The sequence below is a fragment of the Magallana gigas genome, chromosome 7, assembly GCF_963853765.1.
Source record: "Magallana gigas chromosome 7, xbMagGiga1.1, whole genome shotgun sequence".
Classification (NCBI taxonomy): Eukaryota; Metazoa; Mollusca; class Bivalvia; order Ostreida; family Ostreidae; genus Magallana; species Magallana gigas.
This window is the reverse complement of record NC_088859.1, coordinates 8407549-8425059: the sequence shown is the minus strand read 5'-3', so window position 1 is coordinate 8425059 and position 17511 is coordinate 8407549. Positions and strand designations below refer to the sequence as shown.

General features: G+C 33.3%; 1 protein-coding gene across 1 annotated transcript; it reads right to left on the bottom strand.

Moving 5' to 3' along the window:
• Positions 1 to 5915: 5915 nt before the first annotated feature.
• LOC117684338 (uncharacterized) lies at positions 5916 to 16009 on the bottom strand. Its single transcript, XM_034456020.2, has 2 exons — positions 15430 to 16009; positions 5916 to 7516 (listed from the first exon to the last, which is right to left on the bottom strand). The coding sequence occupies exons 1-2, from the start codon at positions 15920 to 15922 to the stop codon at positions 6936 to 6938; spliced, it is 1074 nt and encodes a 357-aa protein (XP_034311911.2). The 5' UTR covers positions 15923 to 16009; the 3' UTR covers positions 5916 to 6935.
• Positions 16010 to 17511: the final 1502 nt, after the last annotated feature.

The following is a 17511-nucleotide window of genomic DNA, read 5'->3' as shown; positions in this document are numbered from 1 at the left end:
TTGCTTTTACAAAAAGTAACACCCAGGTATTTTAAGTTGTTAACAATTTCTAATTGGGAACCTTCAAAAGTAAAACAGTTGGTTTGTTTACCTCTACCAAATATTACAACTTTAGTTTTTTTAAGACGCCACTCTTTACAATATCTAGAAAAAACATTGAGTAAGTGTTGAAAATCTTCTGGATTTTCTGACAATAAGATGGTATCATCTGCATACAATAAGACAAAAAGGTTTAAATTAAGATTAAGATCTTTCTTAATGTTATCAGACAAGCGTGACAAACCTCTGACATTGTTTGTATAAAGATACTCCTCAAGATCATTTAAATATAGTGAAAATAAAAAAGGCGATAAATTTTCCCCTTGTCGTACTCCAACTGTACATTCAAAAAATTCCGAACTTAATCCATTAACCAGAACTTTTGACTTAATACCTTTGTACATATTAGTAATAATTTTAAAACATTTCCATCAATATTGTTTGATAATACCTTGTTCCATAAACCAATGTGCCAAACAGAGTCAAATGCTTTCTCAAAATCTATAAACGCACAATATAATTTCATCTTATGCAATTTGAAGAGTTCGATAAGAGAATACAATGAAAAAATATGATCTATTGTACTACGACCCCTATGAAAACCTGCTTGGTTCTCTAAAATGAGTTGAACATTGTCAGCATATTTAAGAGTGTAATTGGTCTATAATTTTGGGGTTCTGTACTATCCCCTTTATTCTTATAAACAGGTATAATGTTACCACTAACCCACTGTGTGGGTATAACACCAGAATCAAATATTTTGTTAAACAATACAGTATATAATTCAACATACAATCTTGGGTACTTTTGATATATTCATTAAAAATTCTATCATCACCACAAGCTTTGTTATTTTTCAACATATTGATACCCTTGAATATTTCTTCACAAGTTATTGGTTGGTTAATGTCATTACTAAGATTAAATATCAGATAACATATTAAGTTCATCTAGAGAAAATACATTGTTATTTGACTCTTCTTGTTCATTATAGTTCTTGTTACAACAATCCTGATAAAAAGTAAAAAGGTCATATAAATTTGCATTACATCTTTTCTTATCTGTGTTTGTATTCAAAATTTTCCAATTCTCTAGGATTATTTGTTCTTAAACAAAAAAGGTTTTTTTTCATTTCTACTCTATGCGTTACATTTGCATTTTTCAACCTTTTTTTATACAATTTTTCTTTTTCATACAAGTCACTTTTAAAAATATCTCCACCGAATTTTTTTACAACCTTTTCGCTTTTCTATAATTCTGTCGAGCATTCTTACAGTCCCGAGTAAACCATGGTTTCTTAAATTTAACATTGAATGTTTCACTTGTATTTGTAAGAACTGGCTTTCTACCGAATACTTTTTGGCACTTTCGACCAGTACATCACTAATCTTTTCAACAATATTATCAATAAATTCAAGTGATATGTTTTTAAGCATAGTGTTACTTAGTTCATTTTCTAATGATTTTACAATATCTACTTTATCTTCTATATAGTTATGATATACTTCAACTTTTTCGGGATTCCATTGTTTAGCAATTTCTTGTGTTGGCTTTTGTTGATATATGGATTCAGTGCTGTGCTGTCTTTCAAGTGCCAATACTATCTATATAGGGTTATGAACATCAGATAAAAATGAGGAAAAAGGTAATATTCTCACATTGTGTACATATCTTAAAAACTCAGTGTTTGAAATACAATAATCTATGACACTTGATTGTTTACATGTAAACTCACCATTTTGGTCACCCATGGATCTACCATTAAGTATTATAATGTTACAATGTTTACAAATATCAATAAGTTTTTTTCCATAGCAGTTAACAATGTTATCTTTAGATTTCCTTTCTATGGAAAAACCATATTTTTCAATTGCTTCTAGGTCTATTTGATCAACAGTCCAATCAAAATTACTGTTATTGTCAGCACTGTTACAAAAATGTGATAGAGAATCATCAACATCAATAAAATCTCTCAATGTGGATACTCTACTATTAAAGTCACCTAATAAACATATTCAATCATTTTCTTTGGACAAGTTAAAAATCTCATTCTCAATATCGTCAAAAATTTCAGCTGATGAAAATCTGGAGTTTGATGGCGGTATATAAACAGTTCCCATCAAAATATGTTTCTTAATACTAAATGTTTTACCTTCTATTCTAATCCATAATATGTTTACGGTGCTACCGTTCTGGCGAGCGCAGCAAGAATTACACATACCTTGCATCATTGTCAACTTATAGAATTTTTGAGAGTATTGCTCTACAATAAGTATGCCAAAGGTACTAATTTTAATGGTTATGATACATACAGCGCAACCCCCTACCCCGAGAGAGAGAGAGAGAGAGAGAGAGAGAGAGAGAGAGAGAGAGAGACCGGTTTCTGTCTGTTGGTGTGTAATTTCCCACTTTTAAATTTGATGGTCTGACTATATGCAATATCTATATAATTTTTTTAACTGTTTATTTTTTCATTTAATTTCTTTTTATTTAGTTCAAAATGTCCTATTGTTTATTTCCTCCCTACTCATATACTTACCTGCCTACTGTACATGCATGAACAATTAGCTTAAAAATGGATGATATGACAGTAAAGTATGGCTCTTGCTAGTATAGATACATATAAAATCTCTATATTAAAAAAAAATAAAAACAAATCATATGTCAATAAGGCAGGTATATCGCAGTCTATACTGAAATAGCCAGTACACTCATTACAGATGTTTGATCCACCTCTAAATTTATCGCGGGAAATATAGCGCGAGTGCACTGTGACGTCATCCATGACTTTGTTCGTCTTTGTTTACGTTTCTCGACTCAATACGGAGGTATGGAAGCATGTAACAAATCTTTTGAGTCTCGCCAAAGCATATGCGGTACTCAAAACGTGTCCTCAAACTTTAAGTCACCGTAAATTACGAGTTAAAAGTCGGCCATTTTTGGCATAGCACCACGGGTGAAAACATTAGAGAGCATTATGGGACGTAGACAAAAAATTTTGTTTGATGAACTGTAGGTTTAGCTCGTTCTTTTTCCCGCGCACACTGGTTCTTACAGCTCGCTTCGCTTGCCGGCGCTGCGCGCCGGCGAGCTGCGCTCGCTAATATATTGTCACTTGCGTTATTAATAATGCTACAGAATTTGGATAAAGAATCTCTAATATAGACTACAATACCAACAGACTTCCGAAATGACATATTTGATCTATGTTTGCTGAATACACTGAAATTTGGGATATCAATATTGTCAGCTTTATCTGTTTTGTCTCTGTGAGGCAGATTATATCATATTTGCTAATAACATCAACAAACTCAGGATTTCGGAGCTTAGAAGCTAGACCGCAAACTTTGATAGAAACAATCCTCGCATAAGAAGTGTCTGAAGATGTGAGAGAGTTACATTCGGTGGTTTCGTTTTCGTTGTTTACATTCCCGCTCGGTTGCTCTCTTTGGTATCCCTAACGGCGCGTGGTCGCAAAACGGGTTTCATGTCGATTTGCGCTGCGCGTTGCGGATTGGCGTGGTCCGTATGCGGTATCCGAGTCAGTGCGCTGTGTTACGCTGGGTTGTGGATCGAGGAAAGGGGGATTTCTGTCCCATTCACGAAAAGTTTATCTGCAATCAGCACAGCCTTTTTTCCGAGACGTTTTGCTTGTTTATAATGAGGGTATAACAGTTTTCTGCGGTCGTTGATTTCCTTTGGGAACTGTTCATTAATTCCAAATGGTTTTCCAACAAGTTTGGATGGAGCAGCTTTTCTGACCTTTTCTCTCTCTTTGAATAGGACGAATTTTAAATGATAGAAAAGAACAACTATCACTATAGTCTACTTTATGGTGCACTCAAACGGAACACTTTTCGTTGCTCGCAACGAGCGTCTAGTTCTTCTTCCTTTATTTAAATTACATCTGGCTGTCAATAATTGGCTTCCAAACAATTTACCATGTAAAAAATAATACCCATCATTAAAGATCGAGACTTTTTACCTGTCACTTTACCACAGGTATGTCTAGGTGAGAGACAGCGCTTTTTTTTAAAGGCGTGAAAGTCCCGAAGGAAAAACGTTCGGGGTGTGTACAAAAACTAAATACATCCTCTGTTAGGATGTGAAAATAAATTACCTGTGTTTAGAGCAATTGTCATTTGGGGTTTTTTGGTTTTTAAGTAAAATCATTTTGAAACTACATTCAAGTTGTTGTTTTTGAATAACTTTAATAAAATGTGTCTCGGCACTTGCTGAAAGAATAATATTGAGTGTCGTTTGCTGTTCATTTCATATCGTACTCTACTATTTTCGTAAATATCGGGCTAACATTGAGTTTGATAATGTTTTTCAAACATTTATGCCTAATTAACGACAAAAATTTGACTTAACATTTAGATTGTGCAATGAATTTTACTAAAAAATTTTAAAAGCAATACTAAAATGGGAAGAGAATGACACAATATTTAATGAGAATGATTGGTATAAAATATTTGAACTTCCTTTTAAGACAACCCAAGAATCTAAATTCCATTGGTTACAATTCCAAATTTTACACAGGATATTACTAACAAATTATTACTTGCATAAGCTTAAACTTATTGAATCCCCTAAATGTTCTTTTTGTAAACAAGATTCTGAAACAATCGGCCATCTTTTTGTGGAATGCCCATTTGTAAAAGAACTATGGAGTGACATTGAAGAGTTATTTTTAAGAAACTACAGGGTGTCCCTAATGTTTGATAAGCAAAGTATACTTTTTGGTAAATATAAAAACTACCATATGTATAGAATACAAAACCTTTTAAGTTATATTGTAAAACAGTATATTTTCACTTGTAGACTTAAAACTTACCCAACTTTAAATGTGTTGGAACTCAAAAGGAAAATTGAAAACAGGCTTCTTGTGGAAAAATATTTACTTTTAAAGAACTGTGAATTTGAAAAATTTGGGAGAATATTATTGAAAGAATTTAGCAAGTCTTTACTATATCCCCAACTATTTGTTAAAAGAATGTATGATGCTTTTTTAAAATATCTAAATAAATCTTTTTGATAAGCAAACCCTGATAGACAGCTATGCTGCAAAGCAACCATTGCCCCGTCAGCTTTTTTCTCTCCGCCTTCTTTTCTCTCATAAATAAATATATGTACATGTACGTGCTAAATATTATGTTCATGCTGGTGTTTGTGTATTATATTATAATCACATATTGGAAAATCCTTAAATTTAGAGCTGTCAATTTATAAATTGGTGTGCATGTTATATTTTTTATTTGCTTTTCTTCTTTTGTTTCTTTTGTTTGTGTTTATATGCATATTATTTCACTCAATGTTTTCTGTCCTTTCTCACCCCCACTAAAAACATAAAAAACAAACTTTCACACCATTGTGAACTATTATATATCTATGCTTGCATGTATATTGTATGTAAAAAAAATTTTAAATGCTGACATTATCGCCATGGTAGAGCAAATATGGAAAAATTGTCCTTAATCATTGATTAAGAAATGTTGCACGTTGCAGCACAAGTAAAATTATATAATGTTTTAATTCTGAGTCTGCAACGGGAAATAACTCCAATAGAAAAATTCAATAAATACACCGGATTTTCTAAGAACATATTTACATATTACCTAAAGTATCCTTACATTTTTAGGATTACAATATTTTAGATTTTTTCACTTTAATTAAATCAAAGAATAACATTCCTGGTTGGAATGCAAGAACATGAAAATTAATGTTATTTGTTCTTTTTTTTTAAAAAGGATAATGGTGTCAATACAAATTGTATAATTATTATTTTTAAAACATATCGTATACATGATCTAAATCTTTTAAAAAAAAATTTAATGTATGCACATTTTGAACTTCAATACATCTGTTTTGGGTATTGAAATAATTGAACTTCAAGAAAACGAGTAACGTCCTTTTATAAAACTGTTGATTTAAATATTCAGGATATAAACAAACTGCGTTTTAGGCATTAAGAAAGGTGGATGGTCGTTGCCACTTCTCAACTTTTTGATCTTCTCTGGAAGAAGAGCTCTGTATGAGAATATGAAAAAAAAATCTAAATCAAAAACAGCTTTTACTTAATGATAGAACATAGCAAAATAAGTCACAGTTTTAAAATGTTGGATACATGTGTAATTTAATAGTTAATTTTTTACCACCCAGGCAAAATAAGTATAATTCTGCCACTGATATTCAGCGTGCCGTTTACTTCGAGTCGAAACTTTGAAATTTAAAGAAAAAATATGCAATTCCTCTTTGTCCATCAATAAGAACAATGTCCTTTGAGAAAACAAAACTAAGACTGACGACCTCTTGTAAACAAAACAAAGCACTTTGCGCATAATCCACTTCGAATACTAAATGCTGAGATTTAACCAAAGAAAGATATCCTTTGTAACAAACAAAATAAATAATTTCTGATAAACAATTCAAATAAAAAAATATAGAATGCAAATGATAATTAAACAAAACAAATGAGATATTTTACAATACAAATTAAAAGTATCTGATACAAATGCATAATAATACAATACAAATGAGTTATTTTAGTTCTTTTCTTCTATATTTTCGGAGACACTGCTATAAAGTAGACTAAAAAGCATTTGGGAAAACTTTTTAAAATATGATTTCTCCCTTTCTCAAAAATCGAATTTGATATCATACATTGTGATGGTAATAAAGTCGTACCCAGAAACCAAAATTTCTTACTTCAGGAATTTTATAATCATGTACAAATTTTATAAAATGTGTTAAATTCAATAGTTTTAATTTTGTAAGTTCGAAGAGTGATCTAGTGAAGATAACTTCAAGTCAATGTTTTCTATGAAGCTCAAAACTGTTTATACCCTTGATTAACAAAGTTTTATAGAGTTCATAGAGAAAACTAACTCTTGGCTTTAGTTTGGAAGCCAAAAAATGTCTAATCCCCACTGGTCACTCCTTGATACATTCAACGGCATTTTATTCATATCGCACTTGTAAGGTTTGTAATTCCGCGCGGTCATGAAGTCAATGATTTTCTTTGCAGTCGGATGTTGTCTATGAAACACCCATTCCATTATGAATCCTTTAACATTAATTTTTTCGAAAAACCTTGTTGCCTTTTCAATGGCGCGGTCCTCGAATCCCTCAATATCCATTTTGATAACTACATTTTGGAAATATTGCATAACTGGAAGATCCAAAAGATCGTCCATTGTTATAGTGTACACGTGTCCATAAGTACCCTGAGCCCGACCTTCTTTCAGGTTTTTTATATGACTGGAGTCCACATCAACAAATGTACCACCCATGTTATTCTTGTCCATTCCCAGGTTGACGAGCGTGTTTTCATTGGATATGGCGTTGTGGATGAGGTATACGTTGTCTTGTAAGCCCCCTTCCATGACAGAAGCACAAAGATGCTGCAGGTTTGTATACAGGGCCTCAACGGCCAGAACCTTACGTCCAGCCTTTGCAAAGCTCAGCGTGTAAACACCTGAAAATAACATTTCTGCATGTGTCTTAAGGTAAGGTTTGCGGTTACAGGGAGATAACTCACACATTTTCATTGTGACGTAACACCAACTACCCTTTATTTCAGTTATGACGTGAAAATTTATATGACGTCATAATTGATTTCAGTTCTTTTTTATTTCGCGGGTTTTTTTAGTTTCAATGAAAAAATAAGAGGACACAAGCATTTTATCAATTTCCACGAAAACGAAATCCGCATCATATGGTTTTGAATAGTGTTTTAGAAACAACAGATCACACATATTCTAAGATAAGTTTTTCCTGAAATCGGTGGACTTGGAAAGGTTTCAAATAAGATGTTTTCGTTTACATAATAGTAGTCCAAAATTAAGACTTTTGTTGCATTTTATTCTATTTTTAGATAGTTCATCAGAAATTAATAAAAGTGAATCATGATATTAATAGTGATATTATTTTCGAACATTTTAAGCATAAATAACCCCCATAATAGTCACATATAAAATGTACATATTTTCACGAAATTGTTTACATTTCATCAAAATGAAAATTGGAAATCATGAACTTTGACCTTTTGTAGTTATAAAACGGGACGGGCAAAATTCATTTGAATTTCATGAGAAAAAAAACTTTAGTATAGTAGACAAAATGGTATGTAACTTTGGTACAACCTCTAAAAAATGCAAGCCGCGAACCTTACCTTAAAGCTGCCTTTAAAACTTTTTTTTAATTTCATATAACTGTTTGAACCTTTGCCGATCTTTTGATGTGCATAGAAATCGCCTTTTGGGGGAGCAATTGAACTTTGTTATTATGGTTTGATAAACAACTTAACAAGAGACTAGAGGATACAAAATGCACAACACACATGAAATCCTGTGTATATATATTGTGTATCTATATTTTTAATTTTATATCTCTATATAAAAATGTGTATCGATATTTTCTACAATTGAATTTACAAGAGTTTGTTGTGACATACTAGCCCTAAAGGACATGATTTCTTTAACAGTTTAAGGAACTCATACAAGATTAGAACTTAGAATTCAAAAATTTGATTTATTGATTTAGTCATTTAAATGTCTGAAATATGTAATTAGAACTTTTTACATGCTTTACCAAATTTTAAATGGCATTTATTGAGTTATAACTGATATAGCTCGTTTCAAAAAAGAGATATAACTAGACACGATCTCGTTGCGAGCAATGAGGAGGCCTTCCGTCCGATTTTTAGAAGAGGAAATGACCTTGCCTTTTATCTTCATCAACGAAACATATCAGTAAATGCAGATGTGATCTAAAAGAGCGATGAATGAAGGATTATACACCCCGTTGGATCCCTAATTTAAAGGACCAGCCCCATTTTATTTCATATTAAATAAGAGGTCTTTTGACCTAATAACAGGTCTATTGACCTGTAATAAAAAGAAACCGAAGAAAAAAAAGAGGGTCTGCCTTTGTTAACGGAAGACCCTAATAGCAATAAGAATAGAAGGGTCTTCCGCTGAAGACAGAAGACCCTAATAATAAAAGACTTTTTTGTCTAAATCTTAATTGAAGAGTGTTTTTCAACTTGTACTACAGTCCAACAACCCTTTTATGTTGAATATTTTAGTTAGAAAATTAAATAAAAAGGAGAAAAAGAAATAGAGATAAAGAACAAATCTTGGCTCCGGCGAGATTAGAACACACAGCCTTTGCAGGTGTCTCAAAACATGGCTGACGCCAAATAATTCCCGAATTTGTCTTTGAATTTGGGGTGTTTCCGCCCGGGAGAGGAGTTTTTGTATGAGATGAAAAACAACGTGCAAGATGTGTGACTATTCAGGTTTGGTAACAGTGTGAGGTCATTTGAAATATTGATGCGTGTTCGTGTCTGGAGGGGGGTGAAAAGACCCAAGCTTGATTTTCGTCTTAAATAAATCGAAAATAGAATTTTGAGGTGTGGATCTCGGATTCGGTTAACAACAATTAGGGGAAGTCCTAAAACAATGACTGATGCATTTTACCCATGTATTTCAGTGTTGAGAATTTTTTTTCGTGTCGTTTACTATTATGTTTGACTGTTCTATTTCAGCAGGATTGATAAAATCTTTATAAATGTAGAAATAACGAAATCAGTAAAACGTAAATTTATTGGGTAAAAATTTCATGACAGTAATTTCTACAGTTCTAACATTCATAAGTAGTTCACACGCTATCGTAGATACAGACTAAACGGAAAACGAGAAATATACATGCAAAAGAAATATTACGCGGCTGCCTACATCCCTTGTACTGTGTAAATTTTAAGTCCCCGTACTCGCCGTTTGATCTCAGGAATTTCTTCTTAATTATTCAATCCGCTGCATATTTGGCAGACAATAAGAATGGGGTCCGAGGTACATTTACACAAAATTTCATTGGGATTGAGTAAGGGGCTCGGGAGTTAGAATTTTTTTCTACAGTACAATTCAAGCACGCCAATCGAAACTCAAATGCCCAAAAATTCATAACTCTCTTAAAAATGACCGAATAGGTCTGGTCATTAGTACAATAATCTAGAATTGAACTAGGTTGAAAATAAGGGTTCAAGATGAAAGATACAGTAAAATCAGGCCAGAAAAACTAAATGATTTTGTGAATAGGAAGGGGGAGGTGCGTGTACTGTGTAAATTTAATTTCCAGGTATAGCCAATAAGAGCCGTTTAATCTCAGGAATTTCGCCTTAATTGTTTAATCCGCTGCGTATTTGACAGACAATAAGAATGGGGTCCGAGGTTCATTTTCACGAATTTTCATTAGGATTGAGTGAAGGGCTTGGGAGTTAGAATTTTTTTTACAGTGCATATCAAACACGACAATTGAAACTCAAATGCCAAAAGCTTCATAACTCTGTTAATAATGAACGAATTGGTCTGGTAATTAGTACAGTAATCTAGAGTGGCACTTATTTGAAATTAAAGACCCAAGATCAAAGATCAAGTAAAATCGGGCCAGAAAAACTAAATGATTTTATGAATTGGGAGGGGGGAGGGTTGGTCGGTGACTTCTATTTTAAACGTATAATATTAAATTATAAATATCACATATTACACAATTTCTAAATAAAATACATATGTTAGAACAATGTATAAGCGTTGTTTGAAAGATGTAACTATTGATTTTTTTTAATATCTGTTTATTCTTAGGCTCAAACACTCATAAACGGGTGGTCAGTTTTCAAACCTTGTCGCAGTCACCCGTTCGTTTGTATAGTTACGTGTATAAACTTCGGAGGTTTTTCTTAATCCCAGACAGGCAACAGATTTGTATCAGTATATAGACATGCGCAAAAAAAGGAAAAAGTACACCGTCTTTAATAAAAATGACTTTTTAGCGTTGACTTCCAATCAGTATGAAGACAATCATTAAACAATGAATTTCAAATTATTTGAATCCATAGACATTATCCCGTAACTTGAAATAAATACATGTATAATTTTTGGACGCCAATGTACATTTAGCCTCTATCCAATTGACTGCATGTTAACTGAACTAGTTCTTATTCAAATGTACTTGAGAGAGAGAGAGAGAGAGAGAGAGAGAGAGAGAAAGAGAGAAAGAGAGAGAGAGATTTTCTAGTTTTTTTATAGTGTTTAGGGAATCAGTATATCAGCAACGTATGTCAATAAACACATTTATATACATGCATGCGTGTATCTATATATGTGAATAAATACTAATCAGTTCTCCTTTTAAGGTCATGTAGAATACTTACTTAAACGTGGATGCATTGCTAAATATTGTGTGTGTCATTGAGATGGCGGCATTTCTTTAATTTGATGCCGACAAAGCAACCCAGCGTACTGCAGGGGTACTTCGGCGGCATGTCTTTGATGCCTGCGATGCGACGAGCGTTTGAATTTAGCGAACTGCTGACAGAAACAAGGTATCTATTTGTAATGAAAAAAAGCTGCTATTATTCTTATTTACAATAAATATAAAACGGAAAACAGTAAAATACATCATTTTAAAGATAAAATCCTTAAACAAAATTAAGAAAGAAAAAAACATTCGGCATGTCTTTGATGCCGGCAATGCGACGAGCGTCTAAATTTAGAGTGCTGCTCACAGAAAAGAGCTCCATATTTGTACTGAAAAAAGCCGCTATTATTTTTAATTATGACAAAAATAAAACGGAGAGCATTCAAATCCATCATTTTAAAGACGAAATCATTAATCAAACCACAAATAAGAGAGAAAAAAGATTTGGCACTCAGGGACTGAACCCGGGTCGCCTGGGCACAAGTCCACTACTCTAACGACTGAGCTACGCGGACCCTCGCTTCAGGAGTTTGGAGTCCAAAATCTCAAGAATGCGTGGATCGATTTTAAAACAAATTTCATATTCAGAAGTTTTGAGAACGTCTCTATCGAATGAAAAAATAAAAAAAAATCAAATCCAAAAAATTAAACAAGAGGCCCATGGGCCACATCGCTCACCTGAGGAACAATAGGTATGGTAAAATCAGCTTAATGGAGTCATAATACAAACTATCTGGACAATGTACAATAATACATGTAGATCCTGTATAAATAAAATCCATTTTCCCCTGGATATTCTTATGTTTATAATCATTGGTCCCTTTTCTAACAGGATGATTTTATAGTCATATCATATGTTGAGTATTGCAGTTCTCAAAAAGATCCTTAACAATAGTTTATATCTGGGATATAAACGTACATCAACCTCTGAACCTTCTCGTGAGGCCAAAGAATTGTCCTGGGGCCAAAGTCTTAACAATTATAAAGAATCATCTGGCTGATTAGTTTCTGAGAAGATTTTTAAAGATTTACCCTATATATTCCTTTGTTAAACTTTGACCCCCATTGTGGCCCCACCCTACCCCTGGGGATCATGATTTTCACAACTTTGAATCTACACTACCTGAGGATGCTTTCACACAAGTTTCAGCTTTCCTGACTGATTAGTTTCTGAGAGGAAGATTTTTAAAGATTAACTCTGTTTATTCCTATGTAAAACATCGACCTCCCATTGTGGCCCAAACCTACCCCCAGGGTTATGATTTTCACAAATTTGAATTTACACTACCTGAGGATGCTTCTACACAAGTTTCAGCTTTCCTGGCTAATTAGTTTCTGAGAAGAAGATTTTTAAAGATTTACTCTATATAATCATATGTTAAAATTCGACCCCCATTGTGACCCCACCCTACCCCCAGGGGTTATTATTTTCACAACTTTGAATCTACACTACCTGAGGATGCTTCCACACAAGTTTCAGCTTTCATGGCCGATTAGTTTCTGAGAAGAAGATTTTTAAAGATTTACTCTATATATTCCTATGTTAAACTTCAATCTCCCATTGTGGCCCCACCCTACCCCCGGGGGTCATGATTTTTTACAAATTTGAATCTACATTACCTGAGGATGCTTCCACACAAGTTTCAGCTTTCATGGCCGATTAGTTTCTGAGAAGAAGATTTTTAAAGATTTACTCTATATATTCCTATGTTAAACTTCAATCTCCCATTGTGGCCCCACCCTACCCCCGGGGGTCATGATTTTTTACAAATTTGAATCTACATTACCTGATGATGCTTTCACACAAGTTTTAGCTTTCCTGGCTGATTAGTTTCTGAGAAGAAGATTTTTAAAGATTTACTCTATATATTCATTTGTTAAACTTCGACCCCCCATTGTGGCCCCACCCTCAGGTGAGCTAAAAAGGTTAAGTTTACAATACGTTGGTTTCTGGAAGAACAGACTATGAAAATTTTCTTAATAAATATTGACAAATTTTTTACTTTTTTAATCTTTAGTTTTTAAGATATGTGTACAAACATAGAATTGTGAGCAAATCTTTGTATCTTGCTTATAATTCGAAGCTTAACACTCAAATATGGTTAGTAAATAGAAACTGTAAACAATCAAACGCAAGAAACATGCACTACATGTATAACAAATAAAGAACACAATTTATTTTTTCGAAATTATTCATATATATATTACATGTATATACCTACATATTTCCGTCAGCGATATCAAACTCTATTTAAACTGAATAAACTCGAGAAAATGCCGAGCATCTCAACAAAACCTATTGCATTAATCTGCCATTACGCAAAAGATAATGCCGAATTACCAATAGAATAAATTGTATTTCAGTAGGCACCTACCCCTACATCAGATTTTGCTTAATTTGCGCAGGTAAACAGTTAACTGTTTGATTTAACGAATTCTCTGTTTGATTTAATACGTAAAAATCACGAAATACAGACGATAGTTTCCAGGTAACAAAGCATAAATAATGAAAACGAAACGAAAATTAGAACAAGCTAGCACCAACGTCATGTGTGAAAACTGTCAACGCATTGAAATATCTAGCCTCAATTTATTTCACAAAATCGGCACCAATATATTTTGCATGTTTCAAAATTTCCCTTCATACGCGAACTGTTGCACAACAAGCAAATTCATCATAGTCAGATCGAACCTTTTTCGTATAATGTCATGGCTGCTTTAAACAAAGAACCTCGTTTTAGAAGTATGGAATACGAGTCTTGGTAAAATGGGTATGCAAACCCGGGCCGTGGCAAAATAAAAGCCGGGGCAGATCGGCAATCGTCAATTCCAAATACGCATTATTTTGCAGCAATATTTACAGCGAATACAAATATACTAGTCCATCAAATATCCTGAAATTTTAATGAGATTGGCAGATTAATAACTGCTAATATTTTGTTTTACCCAGGCCAAGTCTTGTCTACCCATTTTATTGTATGCCGAACCCGAACCTATTAAACTGATTGAAACACGCCTTTCCTTTATTATTATTTTCGTAATAACTCAGATTTGAAACAGAATTACCACTTAATTTTTGCAATTTATATTTTCCTTCCCATAAGGATAATTTATGCTGAACTACGTTGAATTTGCCTCGGTAGTTCTTGAGAAGAAGATTTTTAAAAATGCACCCCCCTTTTTCTACAATTTCAAGGTTTTCTCCGCTTTGAATACAGATCGGACTTTTATTTCTGCAATTTATATTCGCCCTCCCATAAGGATGCTTTGTGCCAAATTTGGTTGAAATTGGATAAGTGGTTTTAGAGAAGAAGTTTAAAATGTAAAAAGTTTACAGACGGACAGACGGACAGACGGACGGACGGACAGACGGACAGACGGACAGACGGACGACGGACAAAAGGTGATCAGAAAAGCTCACTTGAGCTTTCAGCTCAGGTGAGCTAAAAATTAAGGTTTTTCATTTTCTTCCTGTGACGACCGGAAGTGACGGCGGACGTTCGGATATGCAAAGGGCACTGCGACTGTTCACTTTCTACCTTCTCTGAAAATTTGAAAGTCCTATCTTGAATACTTTTTAAGAAAAGTTGTGAACGAGCAAAATCATAAAATCTTTAATATCTCGGTATTGGAAGTGACGACCAAAAAAATCTCGTGTAATTTTCTTACAAATTTTGTCATTAATAAGATCTGAAAATTTAATGAAAATCGGCTGCAGTATTTTTAAGAAAACGTGGGAGAAAAAAAAATAATAATAGAGGAAAAGAATCAAAGCAATAACAATAAGGTCTTCTGTTGGAAACGGAAGACCTTAATAATTTAATTCGTTTTTTTATGAACGATGCATGCTTTGTTTTTAATTTCTGGAAGTATCCCATAAAACTATGACAACCAATATACGGTGAAAATCTTACAAATCTTACAAAATGAACAAATATTTTTCTTAAAAGAAAGAGAATTTTTTTTTTACTTTCATGGATTCTAATTTAATGTTTGTGTTAAAAATTTAAAAACAAAATACTGTAATTCATGCATCCATTTTTTTATGCTGTTATATTTTAAGTTGATTAAATTATCTAACTCGTACTTCTCTTTGTCCACCAAGTTCAATATTCATTTTCATGTACTTACCAATATTAGCTCCAATATCAATAATTTGTAGTTCAGGATCATCTTCAATCATTTTGGACAACATCAACTGCTTCTTAGATTCAAACGACCCTCTAGTTCGAAGTACCTTTGAGATCACCAAATCCTGATCTTTTGTGTAAATGAAGATGGGCGTAGGTCCATAGTTGGTTTGTAATGTAATATGGGGAAAATCGAAACAAGCGTCACAGACATTGCGATTCTCGTACCATCCTTCCTGGTCACGGCTAAAGATGTTTCTGATAATCTTCTGTTTCCTACCCCTGCATTCAATCATATCCTTATTTTGTTGGTATAATAGAGTCCTTTGTACCAAATCATCTTTTTCTGAGGCCCAGGCGCTTATTGGAACATAATTTTTAACTCCATTTCTAAATTTCAATGAGTTTTGATTGAATTCCAAGTACAGAATTACTACTGCCACTGTTGCAATAACCAGAAGAAATTTCGAGATTGACCGTCTATTAGAAACCATAATGAATCTGAAATTAATTTTCTAAAAAGTCTTATTTGTATTGTTTATATATTAGATATAATATAGATAAATGATATACTACCTTTCACTTCGTCAGTCCGATGAGTAGTAGTACATGTATTATTCTATGGCAAGGATAGTGTGATCGGGTTATACGTATAAAACACCCCCGTGGAGACTGGTAATCATTAACGACATGCTTGTGTGTTTTTAAGATGAGTAGGGGAGGTCCCGGGTAGTAGCTTTTTTTTCAGCTTTGACCCCCATCCCTATTCTCTGAACTTTTAAGGTATGTTCAATTTTCCAAATCTGAAAACGTACATAAAAACTTTATAAATTTACTTTGTATTGTATCTAGGTTGTAAAAGTGCAAAATGTATTTGGGAATTTTGTGATCCTGGACATAGGGGGTTAATTCGTTAACCCGAGCTTTGTTGATCACAATTAAATGTTAAAAATACCCTGCAACATTCAGCACAAAATATGACTGTATGGTTGGAATAAGCGATATTCACTTCCCATGGGTAGTCTAGCCTCAGGTGGGAATCTCTTCGTTTGTGAATTAGTTATTCATTTCAATTTTCAAGATTATTTATTTCCCTTGTTTTTGTTTGTTCTAAGAGGATTACACTGGATCAGTGTACATGTTTAAGGTCTTACATCTACCAAACACCCTTCTCATTTACTACATTCCAAACCAGCTTTTCCCTTTTTAAGAAACGCATAAAACGTACTAAAGACACCCACTAGCTTAAATAATATTCAATGTAATGTATTATTCCCTCAACATTAGCACATTTTCAATTTAATTCAAAATCATACAATTTTGGGTTGGTTTTTTTTTTACGAAATCATTCTATAACAAATCATTATGAATTCGATGTTTGTAAATGTAACAATGCAGTGCAATTTGCATTTTAAGGACACATTTTAAAAATGTTTGGGGTTCTTGTATTCAAATTAATCTTGAACGAAAACGTTGTAAGATTATTTACTTTTATCCTAAATCATTGGCCGAAAAATGATGACAACCACTTTAGAATAATCAACGTACCTTGTGCAGTTGCATATGTTTTAACACTTTACATACAGGAATAATGGAAGATACTATCCAACAATATTCTCCAAACACTCTCAAACATTCGCAAAGGCACCGTAACCTCCCGTACCCGGATTAGAATATTTTGTATAAAATCATTCTACCTCCTTAATTTTTTTCAATTTGCAAAAGGATCATCAATCGTATGCGTGCCCCATGTAAATATGTAATTTGATACATCCCAATCATTGCTTTAAAAAATCCATCTGTAACTACATATGTATCCGCACAATCATTGTACTCACTTGGTATCCAGTGTACTTCAAGTAAAATTCGTATTTTAAACAAACACCAAAATTACTTGCTACCGGTCGCCAGGAGGCGGTCAGTTATATGATATATGATATGGAGTGAAAGGAAGCTGCAGAGCTATTATTATAGCCTAGTTCAACCAGACTTTATTGGCTACGCAACACAGCTTTGATCGGAGATAGCATGTAGTTGGACAAGAAAATTATGAGAAATGTTGTGTCAAAAAGTACTTTAAAAA

Coding starts and splice junctions, on each gene's coding strand:
- LOC117684338 (XM_034456020.2), bottom strand. CDS start 15,922: ATGGTTTCTAATAGACGGTCAATCTCGAAATTTCTTCTGGTTATTGCA. Junction 7,517..15,429: donor TGATATTGGAGCTAATATTG/GTAAGTACATGA, acceptor TGTTATTTTCAG/GTGTTTACACGCTGAGCTTT.